The sequence below is a fragment of the Astatotilapia calliptera genome, chromosome 16 (assembly GCF_900246225.1).
Source record: "Astatotilapia calliptera chromosome 16, fAstCal1.2, whole genome shotgun sequence".
Lineage (NCBI taxonomy): Eukaryota > Metazoa > Chordata > Actinopteri > Cichliformes > Cichlidae > Astatotilapia > Astatotilapia calliptera.
In genome coordinates, this window is record NC_039317.1 from 15,931,187 (window position 1) to 15,955,357 (window position 24,171).

Consider the following 24,171-nt stretch of genomic DNA (forward strand, 5'->3'; position numbering starts at 1 on the left):
TAGCTCTGCCATGTTTGGCATTGTATTTTAATCACTGGTGTTGAAGATCTTGTCATAAATTATGTTGTTATGAATGCAGAAAAGTACAATCACAATTTGATCCATCTGGAAAGCATCTGATTGGCAACAGCTCCCCCACCCCCGGAGCCTGGACATTAACATTATTTAGGCAGTGTGGGATAATCTTGACAGAGAACTGAACAAAAGGCAGCCAACATCCAAAGTAGAGCTTTGAATGTCCTTCAAGACGCCTGGAGAACTATTCCTGATGACTACTTAAAGAGATTTCAAGAAAGCTTGTCTAACAGTGCTCAGGCTGTGTTGAAGAATGAAGGTGGTCATCAAAAATGGTGACTGTCAAGCTCATTGGAATTGTGCAAACTCTTCTTTTTGGCTTATATACTGAATTTCCATGTATGTTTGCACATTTCAGTAAATCACTACTCTTGCTTCCCATGTTCATTACAAAATAGAAAGAAACAAGGGGCCACTCAAGACTTTTGCACAGTACTATGGTACTATACACTGTACACAGAGAGACACAGTACACAGTTAGGGTCAAAGACAGAGCATAAAATTATGCAAGGGTAGAGACAATCCCAGCCAAATTAGGACATCTATCCCCCACAATGAACATCACAGGCCCATGCAGTAATACGTGAGTGCAGTGAGTGATGAACGGGCTTTCAATTAACTATGATACAACAGATGTTTGGCAAATCACTATGTGTGGTTTAAATTTCTAGCTAATGAGTCAACTCAGGGCCCTGAAAATTGAACTTTAGCTGGCATTACATCTTAATGTGACTCACACAAACAGGGGTTCAGAAACATAAAGCAAATTGAAACTCAGTGTGTGACATTTTGGTAATAAATCAAATAACTGTGTTACTGACAACATGACAGAAGCAGCTTTTACTACTGCCTTGATCCTCGTGGGGTTGTTGAACAAAAGCACCTTGTCAGATACAGTTTTATTATGTGATAAGTTCAGGTGATTCTTTTAGAAGCTTAAACCACCACACACATACACACACAGAGGAATAATCACATCTTTTCATTGTGTTGGTAGCAGTTTTAATGAGCCTATTTAATGGTACAGAGAGGACAGTGGAGAGCTGTCTGTGAGGCTGAATTAAGGTTGCTGGAAGTTTTCCAACAATAAGGAAAATTGTGATTTAATTCCCAGAATTATTTCACATTTTCTTTTCATATTTTCTGGCAAAGGGAGGCTCGCTGCACTAAAACTAATTGGACTGAAAGAACTTTCTCCCCTTCAACAACAAATTGTACAATAAGCTGCCTCCCGCCTGGCCTCCGAGCACAAATTAATCAGGTAATCATATCTTGTCTTCTTCACTATATGTAGCCCATTAACATTTAGCAACACTCTTTTCTCTTTGGTAGCACTCCAAGCCATACACGCTGACAATGATTAGTAGCTTTAAGGATGAGGATAAATACTGTAATTTACTTTCCGCGCCCTTAAGAGCAACTACCATCTATTTCTCCATCCCTCTCGCTTTTCTTGTCTGTCACACACGCAGGGCCATTGCATATAAAGCTGCACTGCAAGCCATGTGCTTGTTGGAAACCCACCGGTCAAACACAACGCAGGACGGGACCCGATAGAAGGGAACAAACAGTATTGTAAATCCTGCAAGCACAGACCTGCTGCTTGTTCAGCTGCTTTCTACCTCAGCGAGTCAAGCATGACTAATTTTCTGAAATCTGCTCAAAGCTTTTCTTTACTTTGACACTTTTTATTTTCAGCTTGTGGTTCGGCTTACAGCACAACTTACCTGGCCTGTGAAACGGACGGGATAAATGAATCTTAATGATTATATGCAAACAGTGAACGCGACCGCTTAAATGAATGCTTCTCAATGTGAAAGAAACGCGTCTATCCTGCACCAAAAGAAAGATGTCGCCACGACTCTTTGTTTTTGCTCCCCGCCGGGACAATATTTGGCGACTGTTACTCACGAAGACCTGAACAGATAGCCAAAACAACACCAACTACCCTTCTGTGCCTGTGGTCTCTTCCTCACCCTCCGCGCGCTTGGGTGTGTGCGTGTGAGCGCGCGAGCGAGCGTATGTGGTGTGCATATAGGTAATAAGCTGCTCCGCCACTGCGCAACGATGGAGCTATCGCAACGATGGAGATGACGCAAACAGACCCAGCTCTCCGAAAAAGTGTTTCAAGACGAACATGGCGGCAACTTAACCGCGGTCCAAGATGACAATGGCCAACAGGAGAAAGGATTCTAGGTTTTTCGCCCAGGTACGGGACAGAGAAACTAGCCTGCCTGCATCAAACGGGCTCGTTGCTCTCCTTTAAGTGAATCTGCAAAGCGAACGGCGGCAGACGCGCAGCATCAGCACCGAGAGGCTCGCAACAGCTGGTCTCCCTGCACCCCCGCCGAAAGAACAACCCCGGGGAGAGACGGTAGGGAGAGGAGGGCATGCGGTCAAAGAGGACGCCGTTTCCCCCCGGAGAGCCATGGAGAACCGGGATGCGGCAGCGCGAGGCTTAATCTGTGCGGGCTCGCTAATTGGATCGGAATAGCTCCGAGTGCTGCGGGCGCGATAGTGGAGCGCCCTGGACCGGCGGAGGCACGGCACCCCACCGATATACAGAGGAGAACCAACCGGAGTCCATCCCCCAACAAGTCAATGAGTATTGTGGCAGAGCAGCCCCCGCGGTGGAGTCGGCCAGGGCAGCACTTTCCTAAAATATGACCAGGGGTGCTTGGATGCGTCGGCAGCATGACGAAGGCTTAAAATACTGGTTTGCACCCCGAGAGAACGAGAAGCCATTTACCGAGTCAGAGAGGGCCCAGAGATGGCGACTGTCGCTGGCCTCTCTGCTCTTCATCACCGTCCTCCTCTCTGATCACTTGTGGTTCTGTGCCGAGGCAAAACTGACGCGAACCCGAGACAAGCGGTCGGGCGACATGGGCGAGTACCCAAACTACCGACACCACATCCAAACATCACCTGACCCCCAGCGTCTCGCCAGAGAGCAAGATGTTATTTTTCTAGGGAATTCTACCAAACCTCTGTGGCGAATGGACACCTGTCACCCCGACAGCCTGTCCAAAGACTGCTTTACTTTCACGGACGCGGAGACCGTGTGCCGGGGCCTCTCTGGTAGAGGGGAAAACGGGACACAGTTGGCGTACGTGAATCTGAGCGATTTGTACCTTTCTTTTTGTAATTCCTACTCACTTTTGGATTTGTTTTACGGGTTTACGAGTCTGTACGATATGAACTGCACCCTGGATATGGCCACTGGGGTGGATGTGCTGGGATGCCGTGAGTGTGTCCAGGCTTATCAGCGTCTTGACCAGGAGGCGGAGGACAGATACCACGAGTTTGAACTGCTGGTTCAGAAATACGAGACAGATGCATACTCGGTTAGGACGTGCATGGAGGAGTGCAAGGTAGGACTGACGAGGCCCGGCTATGTCACTCACACACACACACACACACACACACACACACACACACACACACACACACACACACACACACACACACAGTGAATTTAAGGGGGTGGGTTCACAGTAGTCATGGCAACCGTTGAGCATATCTGTCAGTATATTGGTATTTATTTTTCAGAGGTCATATTACCGTTAGGTTACGTGTCTCCACAGCATCTCTTGGCCTGTCAGCTGTTCATCATGAAACAGCATTGGGGGGGGGGACTAGAGCACAGCTCCACAGACACTGCTGCAGTCAATCATTCTCCATCAATCCTCCTAGTTTCTCCTTCTCTACCACTCCTGCCCTGTTAAAGGCTTCCTAAGGCTGGGGCAGTGACGATTTGACATTTGGACAAAGGTTCACACTTGTAACACAGCTCTGTGAATAGAAGGGAGGGCCTCTGAGTGGTGCTCGTTTCAATATTGTTAATAGCACTCCAGTGATTTCTGTACCTAATCCAGGCTTTGCATTGTCCCCAGTTTACTTGTTGTCCCAATATGTGCAGCCCCAGAGCACGTATCTCAGGCGTTTGACTTGCATCCGGGTTGTGCAAGTAAACAGCAGAGTATATCGAGGTCTGTATAATCGTCTGCACACACAGACACTTTGCCTTGTGTTAGCTTTGGTATCCAAGGCAGCCGTGTTGAACAATGAAAAACGAGCTGAGGACACATCGGTTAAATTACACTTCAACCTGTTTCATTTGTTGTGCACTGGACTGTTGCAGAGGATTGTCTCTGCATCAGCTGTGCATGAGGCTGTGTTCACTGTCCATGGTGCTGAAACAAAACAAAGGCCTTTCACAGGATGTATCCATTTTCTTCAGCGATTGTATTTATTTTGACTATGTAGTTAGCTGTAATGTCACATAGACCATTGCCAAACTAATTTCTTGGACTCTTGGGATAGGATATATCCAGTCTCTGTCAAGTCAATCCAAAACTGAACACCTTCATGTTCGGCTAACACCCCTGAGAAATATTAATTATTTACTGTTGGGTCTTTCATGAGCTGGATTGAGAACCAGCAGTGTTGAAAGTATAGAATATGGTAAATGACACTGAAGATGTGAGAGGAAGGCTTGACAAGGACAGAAGGGATTTATGATGTTAGCCTTGCTTGTACTGTATCTGGTAGAGGGTACAGTGCATGCACCATTAGCCTACAGGCACTGTATTTGTAGCTTGTTTCTGTGTGTATTTCTGTGTGTGTTTCATGAAGCACAGTCTGAGCAATTTTCTCATGCTGAACACTGAAGTTTTGAAAAATTGTAACAGCAGTCATCGTCAAATGTGTCTAATGCCAGGCAGGCTGCACAATCACTACAACAGAACTATAACAAAGGTGGGGAAATTAACCTTGAAAAGCAGGAAATCTTGCATTCAAACTGCTGTCACAATTCTTCTGCAACCCAAGCTCATTTGTGCAAGATGGATGTTGTACGAGGGCAGATGGCCAGAATGCTGGCTGTGCTTATAATCCATGCGTGTAAACAGGAATAGTTAGTGGAACTATACCAGTGATAAACCACCACAATAAAATCGTACTCTGTAGTATGTAAATAGCATATTGTGAGTAATGTTTGTCAAAGAGTGTGTGGATGCATAGGTACAGTATGTACAGTAAGTGCATGATACTATGTACTTGCTCTGATATCTTCAAGCTTCTTCCTTATTATGTCATCTAATCAGGAGTGTGCCTTTGCACTCCTACTCTTTGCTAATGTAATAAGACTCAGGCAGGGCTACAGCAGCCTTTTAGCCCCTTTATCCCAATTTGAATTGCTAATCTGCTTCAGTGACCTTTGTGAAAGCACAGTACCCCGGGCCTGCATCACAAGCTACAGTTCCTTGAAGAATCACTCTGCTGGACAATAAAAAGACTTTAGGCAGCTTGAAACAATAATTATTACTATTCATACTTATCTGTCTTATTTCTGTCTACCCAGGTCTCCCAATCCTGCAAAGACTTAACACTTAGTGAATTGACATTTTAACACAAAGTGTTTGTAAGTGCTTGATGTGTGCGTTGTCAGTGCTGTGCAAGTTAAGTAGATGAAAGAATGGCGATATCATAGAATCAGTGATGTAAGGTTGAAAGGTAAATTTGCAGGAGGTAACAGAAAGATAACTGGCTTGAAGATGGAGAAATATCATAACTGGAACAATATCAATATACATATACGTTCATAACTAGCCGGCTGATCATGAGCAAACTTAACAGTGGCCTGTCATCAATTTAGCTGCAGTACGTACTAGGGGTGCAACGATACACAAAATTCACGGTTCGGTTTGGTTCGATACTTTGGTGTCACGGTTCGATATTTTTTCGATACAAAAAAAATGTTCATGCCTTTTTAGTTTGTCATTTATTAAAATTATAAATATATATTTTAACTCAAAAGTACAGTTTTTAAATTTAACCCTAACCCTTGTGCGTGTTTTTTATTTTGACAGCGAATGCGCACCTGTGGACCACTTACAGTATGTGCAGCCCTGGTTATTTAGCTCGTCATATTGCAGCCACAGAAATTCTTTTGTCCATGAAACCATAAAGCTGCACTTTCTTTTTGCCTTAGTCTGATTTGTCATAACTTCTCCGTTTTGTGGTAAGCTTTTCTTTGGCTGTCACTTCTTCACCCTGACCTGTCTTATTTGGCTCAGCAGAACTAAAATATATATCCTGCTGCTTTTACACACGCACTCACATAAGCTCAGCGATTCTCTGCGCGATCAGCCTCTCACATGTTTAAGCTTGCTGCGGGAGATTTCACTTGTCATGTTTGCATAGTAAGCTAACGATTAATAAGACGATGTCAGAGGAATTGGTGCACAAATTATCATCACTCACAGATCAGTGCTGTCGCTCTCTATACACCGTTCGCACGATTGCAAAGTGAAAGCAAAAAAACAAGCGCAAATTCAAACGCGATTTCAATATGTCACATATTGACAGCGGCTCACCGATGCCAATGACATAATTACCCAGCTACATTTCTGAAAGAATGCAAAAGCATTGACATATATTTTTCCTTCCTACAATAGCCCGACTGAAAAAATCGCTAGCCCCAGGAGTCGGGCTAGCGATATTGCAATCCCTGTATCTGATTGAGGAATCACTCATCTTTGGAAAAGAGAGTTTATTACAGAGAAATGTCTCTTTCCAAAATAAAAGCTATACTATCCGCTTCTTCTGGGCTATTTTCTCAGCAGCATAAGGAGAATCATGTGCTAACAGCGGTCTAAATGACTCGGCTAAAGTTAGTAGCATGCTTGTTGTTTTTGTCTTTGCACTAGGATGATGTCGGCGTAAATGTGCAGTCATATTCGTTGTGTTCCCACTAGTGCTTTCAGGTTAATCTCATTGAAATGACCTTAACGCCACAACACGGCAAATCTCCGTTAACGAGCTACCGCCGATCGCCCCGTGCATGGGGCTAGACGGCCAACACGTTAACGAGCTAACTGCGCTAACACACTAGTTCCCACCCATGTAATTGAGCATTGCATGGCACATCCAACATACTGTTTTACTTTAGTCCATGACTCGCTTACCTTCAGGGTCATACGTCACATGAAAACCAAAATAATTCCAAACGCCAGATCTGAATGAGGGTGGGGGAGGTCCATGTTGCAAGGAGAGCTTAACTTCTGTCTTGCTAGCTTGCCCTGCGCTCTTCCTTCTGACTATGCTGTCTGTGTTGAGCGCTCAGTGGATCTGCGCTCGACAGTGCAGCCTAGGCGGAGTAGTCGAACGCAGATTCACTGAGCGCTCAACACAGACAGCATCGTCAGAAGGAAAGTTGATAAAATAAATTACAAATGTTGTATTGTTCGATACATATGCGTACCGAACCGAAAGCACTGTATCGAACGGTTCAATATCGATACGAATATCGTTGCACCCCTAGTACGTACATGTGTAGCAACAGAAAAAAACATGTATTATATTTCACAAGGTCAACATTAGAGTATAACTCAACTTTACATGGTGAAGCTAAGAGAGATATTTGCAAAAGAATTTAGAGGTATTTGTGTTAGTTTAGTATCTGTGAGTCAGAACAGACTGGTGCATGGTCAGTCCTCCAGTGTCAGTGCTAAAAATAAAAAAGAATACAGAGGCAAAAAGTATTTTTCATGTGCTGACATTTAGAAATGCCCCTCTTATTGATCTAAGTTATAAATATCTTCTATTAAAAAGACAAGGTTGGTAATACTTTGTCTGGTAAATCTTATAAATACTCATTAGTGCAACAATTGTGTATTTGCCAATTAAAGAGCCAATATTTATTAACATTTGTTTTAAAAATTAAAACCTTCTTTATGTAACATGTTGTTTAAAAACGACCTTTTTAAAAGGAAAAAATGGCCCTGGCGATATTAATAGATAGCAGATTGGCATTACAATGTCAGTATGAGATGTTGTCTTTGACTAAGGTAACACTCAGAGTCTGCGTCGTGAACGTCTCTATAAAACCCAACTAATTTGCTAAATTAGCAGCCCCAGGTGAAAGTCATCATTATCCTGCTTTAATGTTATTTAAACCTGAGCGACGTCTGAGGCTGCTTTTTTCTCCCAAATCTGACGACATGTGACTGTAGCACAGATATAAACAATAAAATAGATGATGGCTGAATCCTCATCAGCAGCTACGGTGGATATATTATGTTCCAACTTTGACAAGTAATTTCTGAGGATTATATGTCAGTCTTAGAAAGTGCTATACTTTTCTTTTCTTTTCTTTTCTTTTCTTTTCTTTTCTTTTCAAATACTCAAACTGAAGTGAAAGACTGGCAACATGAAATGAAACGTATCAAAGCAGAAAAATGATAGTTAGCTCCATTATTGTTTGGACAAAGACATCATTTTTTTGTAGTTTACTTGTAGTTTTGTACACCACCACATTTGATTTGAAATAAAACAGTCAATATGTGATTGAATGCGGACTTTCAGCTTTAATTCAAGGGGCTTTCGCTGTAAATGGTTTAAGAATTACAGACATTTGTATAACTAGTTCCCCAATTTTGTGTGCTCAAAAGTAATTGGATAATTAACTGATAAGCAGTTTCACGGTGAGTTGAGGCAACCTTTTCCCTTGCTATTTTATGACTGAAGTCGATTTTGTATTTTAAATCTTTTCACTATAACTTTAAATATGAGACCCAAAGAGGTGTCAGTAGAACTGAAGAGGGCCATCATTAGGAATGGCCAGATTGATTAAAGTGCATGATGACAGAAATTTTTTAATGGTTAAAAAAACAGAAAAAAACAGCTTCACATCTATTCAAGTGAAGAAGATTCTCAAGGGGGAAGACATATCATCAAGAGACAATCAATCAAAGGATGTCTTCATGGATGGAGAGTCTACAACAAAATGCAAACCACTGGTTACACTTTACACTTTTTTTTTTTTTGCTTGTCTCGTTTGGTTCTTTTGCCATCAGAATTGTTGTCTAAAGGCGAAGAAAGATGCCCAACGGATTTACTTTACCAAATGGACCATCCCAGCCTTGCTGTATTGGTCTATTTGATTCACCTTTCCTTTTATTGTTTATTTTATTTTCATTTGCTGAACACGGGACAGACTTGACTGGGGAAAAGAAAAGGGAGAAAGAAAGAGGGAAAGAAAAAGAGCGGGGAAGAGGAACAGTGATAAAGGGCAAAAACCAAAATCCAACAAAACAAACAGACAAAAAGTACATATATCAATCACCTGGATCATCTGTTGAGAAAGAAAAAAGAGAAAACAAGCAAAGAAAAAGAGAGCAATATAATAAACAACATCATCACGATGATCTATGTGAATATAACAGTAAATACTAAATATTAAACATTATTGTGCAGCACGTAAGATCGACAGCGCACAGTGTGCTTTGAGGTAGCAGCCAAAAAGGGTGTAGTTTGTGTGTGTCAGCACCCGTGTGTACACCTGTGAGCGCGGTTGTATTTAAAATGTTCCTTCATGTAATGATCTGCTAGAGGGTGTGGGGAGCTACAGCCCCGTCCTCCAGGGCATGACGCAGGTATGGAGGAGATCAAGACTCCAGACATCCAGAGGCCCCAAGAGCAAAGGAGACCAAGGAAGACCAACAGAGGGGCAGCCGCGCCACTATCCCGGAAAGAGCTGAGGATAGCCCCAGATGAGGTGGCGGTCAGCAGCCGCGGAGCAGAAGCCAGGGGGGTTGCAGTGACGTGCCCGTGAGCTTTGCTGGCAGCCAGCTGTGCCAGAGTGACCGAGCCCCAGGCCGAGAGGCCGGGGGCACCCTACCCCCGAAGGAGCCAGAGCGAGCCCCAGGCTCCAGGCCCCAACAAGCAGCCACCAGGAGGTACCTGGATGCCCATCCCCGGACTCAAAGAACCACCAACGCCCTGATGTCTAAGGGCGTCTGCCACTGGCAGGGGGAGTGGTGGGGGGAGATAGGCCTCCATACCATGGAGGGCCTGAGATGTCCCCAGAGAGGTGGCGTCTGATACCCAACCTGACATATGGACACAAACAAACAGGCACACACAGATACAAACATCCATTCCCACCCTCATGCTCTCATATGCAATTACTCAGCACTCACCCAACGTGGAGACAAACATAACTAGACACTGTACACACAATCACACTCCCCAAGCGTACTCTAAGCCCCGGGTCTAGGTACCCTTGCTCCTGGAGGGAGAAACTGCACCCAGACCCAGATTGTGTTACCCTTTTCCCTGGGGTGGAGAGAAGCAGACCGCCCCGACTCCGCAGCAGCAGGGAGGCCCCACACTCCACTGGTTACACTTGAGAGCAGGAGTGGCAAATTAGATTTTCACAGAAAACAAAAAAGTGGCTGCAAAGGTCTGAAGAAAATTCTTTGGATAGATGAAACCGAGGCGAACTTGCACCAGAAGGATGGGAAAATAAGATTATGGAGAAGGCGAGAAATGAGCCGAATCATTCCACATCATCTGTCAAACATGGTGGAGGCAATGTTATGGCATGGACATTTACAGTATGGCTAGGGCACTAGAGTTTATTGATGAGAGAAGTAGCAGGATGAATTCATGAAGTGTACAGGGCTATCCTCTCTGCTCAGGTTCCGCAAAAAGCTTCTTTTATGGGCTCAAAATGTGGTCATAAATATTTTGTACTTGTAAATCAGGACTTGTATGTGTAAAAAAGATTTGTGCGTGAGTAAAAAAGATTTGTGTGTGGACTTAGCCAAAAAAAACCCTGCAAGTTACAAGTACGAATTTTGACCCTATTTTTCTTCCTTTCATCTGATTGGTCAATGTCATGTCAATCACAAATGTAACAATCCAATCAGAGAACAGATGGGTTTGGCTGTCGGAGGTGCGTTTTTTTGAACTGCAGGTCTTTGAAGGGAATAAATGCCTTTTTACATGCCAACCCAGCGTTTTCCTTCATCACCACGAAGGAAAACAGTCTGTGGTCGTCCGAGTTTGGTGATTTTTGTGTCACAGCTCTACGTGTTTAATACAGGGACTTCCACAGCCTTTTCAACAGTGCTGTGGACCGCGTGTGGGGGCGGGCAGAGTTTTGGAAATGACAGTCTTCATTACAAAGCTTTCTTCGTTATGAATTAGCATAGATGTTTTTATTGAACATTTGAAGAACTAGCAAAAAAAGCAGAAACTCTTGTAGAGGACATAAAGTCAGAGATAGAAAAGACAAGGAGAAGGTGCATCTAGTACAGGTAGAGCTGCTGCAAAAACCCACAGAGCCCAGCAGCCAGCGCAACAAATTCTGGATCCTTTGCTTTTAGTTAGCAGTTGCTGTGACTCACAGCAATGGTCCCGGGTCAGCCCTGACTTTGTGTTAAACTAATCCTAAAGTAATAATGGTATTTCTAACCACTGATATACCACAACTTTACCCTTTCAACAGCTACTGAAAGTTAGGGGACCTAGCTGCTACCCTTCAAGGACCTGCAGTTCAAAAAAACGCACCTCCGACAGCCAAACCCATCTGTTCTCTGATTGGATTGTTACATTTGTGATTGACATGACATTGACCAATCAGATGAAAGGAAGAAAAATAGGGTCAAAATTCGTACTTGTAACTTGCAGGTTTTTTTTTTGGCTAAGTCCACACACAAATCTTTTTTACTCACGCACAAATCTTTTTTACACATACAAATCTTTTTTACGCACACACAAATTGTTTTTACACATACAAATCCTGATTTACAAGTACAAAATATTTATGACCACATTTTGAGCCCATATTCTTTCTGCTTCTTCAGAAAGCTGAACTTACTTATAAATATGCACGAAAAAAAAACCCCAATGACACCACAACACAAGAAAGCTGTTTAAGGCACTTACAATGGAAAAAAATCAAGCACTGGAATAAATTCACTCAAAAATTCAATACTTGTGTGTGGGCTGTCTATGTATGATCTTCATCGGAGCATGTAGCATGAAATTATTATTATTTTTTTGCTACAGTATCTGTCTGCACAGACAAAAATGAGCATAACCTGCATTTAAAGTGACGAATCGGGATTTCATGTATGACATACAACATAATTGAGGAGGCAGCACAGCTATTTCACTGTGTACATAAATGTTTAATGTATATTTGTGTATGTGTTGTGTGTGTGTCCTTTGCCCACCCGCTGCCTATTCTTGTGTTGCTTTTATTCCTTAACCCATTTATGTTTTTCAAACCTTTTAATGTTGAATGTATCTGGTTACTTAACAACCGTACATGTGCACATGCGCACGTACATAAGCTTTAATCAGGTTGTGTCACTGAGATGTTGAGAATAAGATTTGTTTTTCTAGAGAGACAAAAGAACATGAAACATTCATAAACAGCCAAACTCTATTTGTTTACATAAACATCGGTGCGTGTGCGCGCGCGCACACACACACACACACACACACAGAAAGAGCCCCATGAGCAGTGTTTCCTGCAGGTCCAGACCTGACTGTCCCTTCCGGTGTAATTTAATTTGCACTCCCATAATTCTCTGCTTCTCTGGTGGCTGTGTCTCCAGGGCTCTGTCTCAACATGTTGATCTCCTTTCTCCCTATATCTGTCACTGTCTCTGTCTTACTTTCACATCCTCTCTCTCTTTGTCTTCCTCCCACCTGTGTCAGAGCTCTGAGGAACCAACATCACACATATATGTCCAGCATCTGTCTCTACGTTACCTCCACCCCTCTCTCTCTCATCCTCGTAGACTTTTGTCGTCCATCTAGGGGCCTTGTTCTCGCTTCCCCTCTGCCTTTCTGGAAACGTGGGTGTTGAGCTGCTCGAGTGGTAGATACTCATCTAGGCTAAGGTCCTTTCCTCCCTTCAATTACAGGCCTGTCCACATAGATCACTGTGTATGCTCCTCCTCCATGCCTGTCTGGTCCTTTGCTTACTCAATCACCTTTTCTAATCTATTGCTTTCTGTTTCAACAAGACTCTTCAGCTGAGCCCTCATTTCATTTAGTTGTTTAGGTTTATGTGCTTCCACAGAGGCACTAAACACACAAAACAGCCACGGCTTGTGGAAACCGGTGTTGTTAGTTTATCAAGCATGTGGTCATAATGTCTTAGGTAAACTGAAGTAATGAGACAATAAAACTGTATCTGCGAAGTCAGAGAATCACCATCAGCACGAATACAGTTTTTTTTCTGAAGGAAGCATTAATGTTTTTACCAGTTTTCTTGTTAAGACATCCAATATTTGAGTTTTAAAGTTTATTTCTCTCCTTAGGGAGGCAATAACACAACAAATTCCATTAAAAACTGGAATTTCTGCATAGTTTGAGCTTACTTATGGGTGGGAATTGCCCATTTGTGATAGAACTGTGGATATGGGATATTTTTCAGAGAACATCAGACTTTCCCATATTTTGGTTAGTAGTGTCATCTAAACAAAAGCTGCAATAACAGGTATTAATAATGGTTTGAGATTTTATTTGGTATATCCAATAGAGATGGACCAATCCGATATTACGTATCGGTATCAACCTAAATTACTGGATCGGATATCGGAGAGAAATAAAAAATGAAATCGATCCATTAAATATCACGAAAGCGCCTCACAAAACTTGCGACATGGCGTAACTCAGCTCATAACCTTAGCACGTCGGAGCAGTATGCGTCACGTGATAGAGCGGCTGTGGCATGCGAGACCTGTCGGCGGTCTGGTTGAACATTTGGAGCCTCGCTACGTGCTGCCAAATCGGCATTTCATCTCCGAGAAAATTATCCCAGAGAGAACTTAAGCAAGTGTGTAAGTTCATCTCTGAATGTTTGTAAAGCATTCCCACGTTAAGCTTAACAGCCGATATATGTTGCGACTGCCTCTTCTCTCTCCCTCCTTCTCCTGTCGCTACTTCAGTCATGAAACTGATCAATGATTGGCTGATCGGCTTTTCTGTTGCGAGTCTGTCTCTCTTGTTTGTTTTTGGCCCACTTTGCACCAGCAGCTGAACAACAGCAGCATGTTTATGCTTGATAAGCTGTTGTTAGAATTTATTTAATATTATTATTATTTAATATTACTTTTTACACCAGGATCTTTTTCTATGCAGCTGATGGCTGGTAACTGTGCAGGGGCGGATCTAGCAAAGTTTAGCCAGGGGGGCCGATACGGCATTAACAGGGAAAAGGGGGGGGGGGCACAAAGACATACTTTTCTTTCTTATTCTCATTTAAAATGTTGAGCTTTTAATAAATAATTATCTGAATCTTACACCCAAAGTTTTAATCTGATGTAAAATGTATAGAAGTCCATTACTGTATATAGTAACTATTAAGTTGAACATACTCTAGTAAGCTATAGTACTTTTTCCTTTGGGAAGATACCATCTGTGCAGTCTGCAATTCTGTTGAAGAAAGATGTTGAATCTATTCAATTATTGTGGAAAAATAATTGATTTCTGTGCATTTTTTTAAAACATGTGCATTAAATTAAAGTTGTTTACGTCGATTAAGCATCACGAGGCGGAGGGTGGGGGGTGGTTCCCTATTTTTGTTTTGCTGGGAGTTGGCAACCCTATTAGTTAGGTTGCTTAATATTTCTGCTATGTACTATTTAAAATATGAGAATGGGGAGGATTGAATAGGTTTAAGTTTATTAGATTGATCAGTATTGCTGAACTATGAAATATTTTTGTGGACAGTGTATTTTTTGCATACAGGTATAACAGAATAGCTTTAGTGTTTTTTTTTTAAACTTGAGTATGAATTTATACAAAATGCAGCAAGATATTAAAAAAACAGTTTTATTGATTAAAAAATACACTATACTGGATTCATATCGGTATCGGTAGATATCCAAATTTATGATATCGGTATCGGACATAAAAAAGTGGAATCGTGCCATCTCTAATATCCAAGAACTGGAACTGATCCTACTGAGAACCAAGTAATCAGCATGGGTCATTAGATAACATTTTTGTAACATTTTACAGTAGTCTGTGTAATGATAGTCATACCCAACCAAAATGCACCCCACTATTTTGAAAAAATCAAAACAAACACGGAATTTAAAGAAGAAGGTGATCAAGAGCCACACAAAAATTTAATAGGTCCCTTCTTTTCACGTGCTCCACCTCTCTGCCAAGTTTCATGTCAAGCAGCTGGGCAGTGTTTGCCTAATCCTGCTTTCACACAGACACACAAACCAACAAATGGCAAAGAAAACACTACCTCTGCCAAAGAAAGCTTCAGCTGAACTATATGGAGTCTATTACAATAGATCTCTGTGTGCATGCAATATACCTTTTGTCCTGATATTTCTCCTCAGCGTGACAGAGCGGATACATATATTTGTATATAAAAACTTTAAAGGTGAATATTGTTTGATTTTAGCAATATGCATAGTGGAACTCTGTAAATAATCACCTTTCAGTTCTCTTTCCTCTGTTGATCCAGAGACAAAGAGTAGTAGAAATCCCCATCAAAGACTACTGAATAAAGCACCAGCATGTGCTGTATCACAGAGCACATGCTAAGCTAACCTGCATGTTTCTAGTCTTTTACTCTCACCATCACACATCAGAGGTTTTGTACTGTGATCATTTCCGACCATATTTTATGCCCAAGTGTTTGTTCATTTAAAAACTGCAAGTTGTCCTTAATTTGATTATTTCATCTATGTTCCACAGCCCTGATTTAAAGCAAAATGAGTGCAGTCTGCCATTAGGGTGATAGGTTTCAAACGTTTACCCATTCATACACTGAGCCTGGGATCTCTGGGCGGTCACTGGTACTGGAGCTTTAAAAAGGCAAACCGATTCAGCATGTGCTTCTGTTAACACCTTTTATTTTAATAGAGATGTATGCTATGAGATAAGCTGTTGTTTGATGAAATTAACAGCTTTTTATATAAATTAAATGAACGAAGGCTTTGTCAAGGCACATAACGTACAGATGGTTCTGCTATCAACACAGACAGCATGGGCCTAGTGGATGTCCTCCACTTTTGTCTCTCAAATTTAATCAGGGCTCTGTTGCTTTTCTGCACAGCTCAAACAGATGCAGGGAAACTCCCCTTCATATGAGCTGCCAGTGTTTGTTTCTCCCCAGGCAGGAGATAAGGGAATGTGTCTGTTCAAGAAGAACACAGCAGCACTCCCATGGAAACGCCTCCTCATCATCCTCAATTCCCTGTCTACACAGCACAATGAGACCATACAGTTCCCTCCTTCACTGCCTGGACCCTCAGCTCCAATCAACACATCCGCAACTTTTTTTGTTTCATATATTTTCTTTATTTCCTTCCCTGGACCATTGCTCTGGCAGAGATTTTCTAATTATTCATCCCCTGTTTCAAAAAGTCAAGTGTAGGGCTGTATGCATGCACGTGCAGATGTGTCTCATGGTCTTTTGTGCCTGTTGTGTGCAAACTGTTGTGCGCAAACCACAAGTGTTCAGCCAGCTGCTTTAGGCGATAGCCTAACTTGACAAATAATGAGATAACAGTTGCAAATTCATTCTTTTACTGTCCTCAATTCAGTGATATGCATGTCATAAACTAATCAGGACTTTTACAAATGCACACTTGGCTATCTGTCTCTCCTCTCCGCTCTTTCACTGGTATGCTTGGTTGAATGAGTTGGCGAGTGGGTGATGTGTTATGTTTGATTTTCTGTGACAAAGTGAAAAGAGAAAAAGGACAAGAGAGAGTGGAAATAAATTGATAACTGTATGAAATGCATTAAACATTGGAGATATAAAGTCTGCAAACATCAAGAACGTATTTGTTCATAATAACAATGCTTTTGAGGTGTCCCATATCTATCCAAATCATCAGTATAACAGAAAAGATCTGTATGTTTATGGGAAGACTTTGTGTCCAGGATTTGTCTGTGTACGTTTTACGAAGGAAGATGACAAATGGATGAACTAAAATCAATGTTACAAGCTTGATTTTAAAACACAAACCCTCTGAGACAGAAACATACTCGGCAGTTTGCCAAACTGTCACTGAATTCGTTCTATTGATTTCTGTTAAAAATGTGTGCAACACAGTCTGATTGCAATTTGTGAAATGGCTTTTGTAGTATTTCCAGATTCAATGAACAGCAGTGGTGTTAGTTGTGTTAGTCACGGGACTTTCACTTAAAAGACTAAAATCTGGTCTCGTAGACCAAAGTTTCTGTCACACCAAAGGATGAGATCTTGGTTTTTGGGTTGAAATGTTGCAGTCCCATCAGATAGTCTTTTAAAACATACCACATGGACAACATTGTAGACAGGGAAGGGATCTCACTATGCTCAAGTGCTACTGTGACCAGTCAGTGACGTTCTTCTTTGTCCTGGGATGTACAGTACATGTGAACTCAGCCCCTGTGCGTAAGCTTGACAATGGTTTATAAACCCAGATTTGTTTGTGTGATAGAAAGTGAAACAGGCTTATCTAACTGAAAAAAATAGAATATATTCAATAATAACTGTATTAATGTTTCTCTGTTGCAGTTAATTGTAAAGCAGGGAGTGGTAGTCTGTTCTACTCTGACATGATTTTAGAGTTATATCAATAAGCTGCAGTGGTGTAATACATAATAGAACAGGACATAAATTATTCTGTACATACAAAAACACATGAATTATGAATAGAATTAAGGTAGAAAGGTGGACTAAATAATTTAGTGAAGGACCGTGGAAGGCTAAAAATGATATACACATAATTATCACAATGCTGCTTTATTTAGGATCGAGGAAAATCACATTTTTGGTGTCAGCTGAATATGGATATAATAGACAGATAAATACTGTTTTATTCAGTCTGATACATGTGTATGTGATTCCCTACAGCTGGACAGTATCCAAGCTGACTGCAGCTTTTTGTCACCTCCCCCAGGCTGCAGTCACAGGCTCATTCTCTCTCCAGACAAGAATTCATCTTTAATGATCCAACTTTCTGTCCATGCATGGATAGCATAGTAGTTTACCCTTATTTTTTGAGGTAGCACATAACCTATGAGGAAAAAAAAACAACCTTAACCACCTATCTTTATCCTATCTTTAGCTTCCTTTAGATTATACCCAAAAGATAAACCCAAACATAACAATTTGAAGGTTGGTAGATATACATGTATGGGCATTTTGTCAAACTACTGACTTGTATCAGATTATCTACATATAACTGGAAGAGGTGATCACGAAATCATTCTAACAAGATGCCAGAAAAAGTGTTAATGGGGTTGTCTTCCAAAACACTCGAAAGCTTTTGTCCTCCCAAAGTGCATCAGTAAGCGGAACATGGAAGTAGCTAAGGTCTATTCCCTCAGCTGAAATGACACTGAAATTGACCGTTATGGTTACTGTCACAGTGAAAGCAACAAAAAGAAAGCAGGATAGTGATTTTCACATATAAGGTCACACAGGAAGCGTAATCCCTAATCCTATAAGGATGCCTTATAAGTGCAGCCACTCAACGATCTGTATTTGGCCTGCATACGTTTAGCCATATTTTTAAAGTCCTGCATTCAAATAGCTTACATTCTCCTTAGACTATCAACCATTTACATGTAAGGATTGGACCTAAATTACTGTTACGATGTTATTTTAATTATTGACAGATAAGTAGTATTGCTGTAAACTGACTGGTACTCAAATAAGGCTTTTCTACTTATTCATACACACATTCTTAAAAGGGCTTTTTTCCTATACTTAAGCACCTTGTCTAACATTTATATACACATAGATGCATTAGGGGCAACGTAAGGCTCAAGGATCTTTGAGCATGTGGATTGGAATAGCTGGGGTTTGAACCTGCTGAACTCGTGCAAGTTTAGCTTATTGATGGTGACTGACTGACACATTTTCTTACTATACAGCAGCCAAAGGAGCGTAATGAAATAAGAGCATGGAGTGTATTATATGCAACAGGGTACCCGCAATGAGGAGCAAAACTTTTTTCTTGCAAGTTCTTGAATGTGGGTCATCAGTGTGTTTGCACTACTTTAAGCAAAGTCCTTTCTCACCTTTCTAAACTGCTAAAGTTTTAAGCATTCTCAAGTACATAGCTTAGTATTGTTGTGGTGTTCACCTTTACATTATATCAGCCTATAGACGTAAGCAGGACTTACTTTAAATTGCATGTAGCTTGGAAAGACTTGGAGCTGGTGTTACCTCTCTATATTGGAAGTAAGCCTGCAGAAATAAAAGGTGGGTAAGTGATAGGAAGGTGTAGCTGTAGCAAGGAGTTAGGATTGAGGATTATGTCCTCCTGATGTTTTAAGCACGTAATGCCTGACACAAAAAATGCAATACAAAGAAATTGAGAATTTGTCCATAATTGCTAATGTTGAGTTCAACATGCAAATTAGAGCAGGTTATGTGCTTGTGTGTGTAACGTTTCCACAAGCAGTGGGACTGTGTGTGCACAAGCGAAGGGGTCTGTCTGCTTCATTGCATCATTGAGATTCTTGAAAATGAAAAGTAGTCAGTTTAAGCAGACGTTAGAGCTGCCTATTTAATCGGAGGTTAGAAATGGGACTGACATTTTTTGTTCTATTTGTACATCGTTCTGTTCTTATATTGTCAACTGACTGAATTTTGACTGAATGCTACAGCCAGCCTGGCGGTTAATGGTTAATGGTGGGTTTACAGCTACAGACGCCAGAAGTGGAAAACAGACAGTTCTCCTTCCGAAGCACTCTACTCTCTGTTCCTATCCGCTCTCATTGGAGGAGCAAATACTTCCTCCTAGCTAAACAAACGGTTGAGGCTCTTCATATTATTTACCTGATCTGATCTGAGACAATAGGCCAAAGCCTCAAAACAGAACCCAGAGCAGGTAGAGATTCCAGTTTCCACTCAGATTACTTGAATTGAGATACATTAAAAGGGTGTTATGGACTTCTTCATTTGTTGCCTATCTGAACTGCCTGAAGTGCAATTAAACTACATCTGTATTGGACAAGTGGGGTCCAAGATAAGAGAGGAGAAGAAGAAAAAATAAACTCATGGCAGCAATAGTAAAGTGAGCTGAGAAATCTACAGTCTGAGCAGAGAGACAGAAAGCAGTCACCGTTCCCAGACTCTGGTGACATTCTCACATTACTGACTCATCACCATCATCAGTAGCTCACAGCATGTCCTGATTCAGAGACAGCATAGCAGAAACAGTGAAGGAGGATAGATACATGTACATGCAGTCTAATGTGTATAAAATTGCACTGTAGTGTGCGTGTAGCAGATGTGAAATGGTCGACTGCGTTGTGACAACAGACACGGAATGTTCACAATTCGTACATTATATCTCAGCTACATGCGCACACAGTATGAGCACGCATGTAATGTAGCACAACCGACAAAACATGCATGGGAGAGAGGCTCACAGCCAGCAGGTGACAGAAGCAAATGTAAGAGGGTTGGACATGGAGACAGAATGACAAATGAACGGTTAGATTAGAGGAAACACCAATGATGTGTGCAGCTTGATGGGATTGTGTCAGACATCCCTGACATCCCCTGACATACTGTATTTTCCCTGGGTTTTTGTACAAACAATTGATTTGAGCACCTAGTCCCCCATAATCCTTTCCATTTTAATCAGACCAGCATTTCTCTCACTGAATGAGTGTGTTTGCAATTGTGGAGTGTGTTTGCATTAGGGCGTAGTGGCACAGTGGGATGCTGTGCAGTAATTGTTTTCAGAGTCACTGAATGAAAATAGCTTTAGAGGTGAAATTTGAAATGAACTTTCCTTACTTTGAAGAGTTCGGTTGAAGATCGATACTGACCTCAGGACTGTCTGATGAGTAGGAAGCTGCAGCTTGATGATCATTCGCTTATTTTAGTAGTCACATGCGGAAGCAGCGTGTGGGAACCAGCTGTGTTGTGTTACGGGATTACTCCACACTAGAAAATAAAAAGTTGGGAAAACTCAAACTATCAAATCAGCAGGAAAATTTCATCATTTATGACTTGATTGTTGACTTTACAGGAATTCTGGCAACTAACTTGAATTTTCTTGTCCATCTGTTTACATTATTGTTTTGACAGTAACAATAACATTTTTGGTTTGGCACAGAGTTTTAAACTAGACTACATTCCTAAAGCAACACTCCCATTCATCTCGGACCAGCAGTGAGAGTACACGAGCTTGTGACCAGTGTTGGGGTCGTTACTCCAACACTTTTTGTGAGAATAAGCAAAGCAAATAAAGCTAAAAATAGACATAAATTAAAATGGGCCAAAGTGAAGCAATCACTCTCCTTTCCTATCAAACAGCATTGTTAAAAAGCTCTGCTTTTTGTAGTCATAGGAAACTGTAGTTGTTTCTATTTCATGGGCTTGTTTGTGTCCTGCAAACAATTACTTAAGCTGGGTAAGATGAGAGTCCAGCAGTGTTTTCCGAGTGGTTTTTATTGTGGATAAACGTCTGGTCATTCAGGTTAAGCTGATGGGAGACCGGGTTGTTTCAGACTCTATGGAAACTAGCTAGCAAGTAAAGCAGCTTCAGTGATTCATCAATGTAACGGATGAGTTTCTGCTTGCTAACCAACTTGGCCAATATGTGTGATGTAGAGACGATGGAATGTAAAAAATTGTTTTAATAACTCCTTTAGTACATTAGTGAGGAAAGCTCTGATGATGGAGCTCTTACTGTGTGCGATCTAATAAAACTTGAAGTTGACCAGGTGCAAGCTCAGCCAGCACTTTCAGATTAGCATCTATGAGAAATGACTTGGTTGAATGAATGTAATAAGTTTAACCAGCTATTCTGCCAACACTCCACCTTCATTTCTCATTAATAGTTTTAATTATTAAGAATTATTTTAATATAAATTAAAAGAAATTGAGATACAGGTGTTTCTGAACCCATGAAGAATTATTTTTATTGGATATGTGGTCCTCACAGGACAGCCATTATGCACATATGGTTTATAGAATATGATACCGGACATTAAATAGAATATAAAGTATTTAAAATGAGCTTAAATTTGAATATATACAGCAGTAATATTAATCAATTTAATGTTGATGGAGAACATTTTTCTGCAGAATAAATATTTTTACTTTTGATCTAGTAATACAGTTTTGTTTGTAATGAGGTTTTTCATAGTGTTTTATTGCTTCTTTTCCCAAGGTTTGAAAATTCCTCCACCACTTGTCATTGTCAAGTAATAGTGAGCAATTCTTAGTAAAATGCTACATGTTTATTTAAATGTGGAAGTAAAATTGTCGTAGGCATTTCAGGAAAGAGTGCAGAAAGGTGAAGATGTCTATGTAGAGTGCAGACATGCAGCACAAATGAGATGTTTTAAATTGGGAGTCGGGTGTAATTGTCTCTACCTGCCTTTTTATACAAGTTACCAAGCACCACTCTATTACACGTTACTTGTCATTACATTTCTTAAAAGTAATGCAGCACTACAGAAGAAAGTAATGCATAATAAAGTAATATATTAAACACATTCTTACTTTCACACTACACCGTGATATGATGTCAACGTGATCGCCATACTATTTCTGCTGTAGAAACTTGTACAGGTAGCTTTCTCTTAGCACTCTGTCTGTTTAAATGCTTGCAAAGAGCCAATTTTTTGTGATGGCAGTATAATGCAGTTATTTCTTTTGTGAATGCAAGTTGCGCTTTGTCATTGCCCTTTTGTGCAATGAAAAGAAACCTAATGTCCATATCGCCACGCCTCAAAAGTTATAGACTGCTTCACCACTGTCCTCCTCCCTGCACGGAAAAATGGACTGATTGTAGCACAAGTGTCTGCCTGTCGTGCAAACAGAAGAACCTTTGTAACATAAATGACAACATACTTACATACATACAATATAGAGTAACATGTTATATTGCTCTATATTACTCTAGAGCACATTTTACCCAACACTGCTTGTGACCCACACCCATGAGGTTGTGGTTGTGTTTCTTCATAGGTACTAACTGTGGATCTTTATTTCATGTGTTAGGGAAACGTGCTAACGCCTACAGTGTGGAAATATGTTAACCTTTCAAGGATGTTTATGTAGCTGTATATAGATATAAGGAATGCTGAATAAAAAATGAAGAGAACACAGCTGTAAGTTAGCTGAAACAAAATGTATTTCTATAGCGCAGTGGTTAACACATTTGCCTAAGAAGTGAAATATCCCTGATTTGCAACTGGGAGGAAACACAAAGCCAGTTTTGCAGGTTAGTGTTCAACTTTACTCAGTAGGATTTTTTTAAAGCTAGTAATACATGCCATTACAGCTAGAATTTTATTGTTAAACTCACAGAAATATTGTAATTAGCTAAAGTTTTGAGTTTTCTCATCTTAATTATTCATATTTCCTCAAATCTAGATTATGTTTGTTGTTTTTAACTTTGCAACTTTGCTTTAACATATTTACTATTGATGGAAAACTTGAAAAGCGAAACACTTTAATTTTCCTAGTTTGCAACTTATTCCTATTCTATATCATACCCTGTCAGCTGATTGTTTCGCCATTTTACTTGTTTGAAATATCTACACAGCTGGTTTTATTCTTCAAATTCCAAAAAACAAACAAAAAATATCCAAAATGTCACAGCTTAAATATAGGATTTTTTTCCCCTTGAATAAAAAAAATCTATTATCTAAAGAGTAGCCAATGATAAAATAACTTGTAGTCAAAGTAAAACGTTTCTAGACATTAACAGCAGGTAGGGGGTCACTGATGCAGCTGTTATTGCTTGTGGAATAAAGAAAAGGATGCTTTGATCTAAATGTTTTCCAGGTGGGTTTGAAAAGCCTCCAAAACAGCATTTAGACCATATTACACTAAACGCCTCCATTAAAACTGATGCAAATGAGTTTGTGTTGCCCTCTGAACAGCCCTCATTGTGAAGCCTAAGAGGCTGATTATTCACATCATTACTCCAGTGGCACCTAGCAACCACCTCGCCACCGAGGAGCCTTTTATGTTGCGTGACAAAAGCTTGAACGCAAGTATGTCAGACCTAAGTTTGGTGGTCCGATTGAGGATTCAGTAAGTGGGCTGAAACTGATCTCCTCCTCCCCACACTTCCTCTGGTTTGCCAGAGTGGTTTTGGATGGAGCATGGAAGTGCAGGGAGAGAGGAGTTATTGATGGTTACAGGCAGAACATGGAAAAGGAACAAAGCAAGACAGAAGAGGGATGGAGTGGAGCTTGACCTGATGATGAGGGGTCGTATCAGCACATCTTCGAAAAGCTTTTTTCACCTGCTGTATGTGTATGTGGATGAAGCAGATGGTGGAACAGTTA

General features: G+C 40.9%; 1 protein-coding gene across 1 annotated transcript in view; it reads left to right on the forward strand.

Moving 5' to 3' along the window:
* The first annotated feature begins 2,037 nt into the window (after nucleotides 1-2,037).
* Nucleotides 2,038-24,171, forward strand: part of nalf1b (NALCN channel auxiliary factor 1b) — a 104,952-nt gene continuing 82,818 nt past the window's right edge. The window contains exon 1 of the mRNA XM_026143826.1: nucleotides 2,038-3,446. Within this exon, the coding sequence (XP_025999611.1) occupies nucleotides 2,739-3,446 (708 nt within the window). The 5' untranslated portion in view covers nucleotides 2,038-2,738. The remainder of the gene's footprint in view (nucleotides 3,447-24,171) is intronic.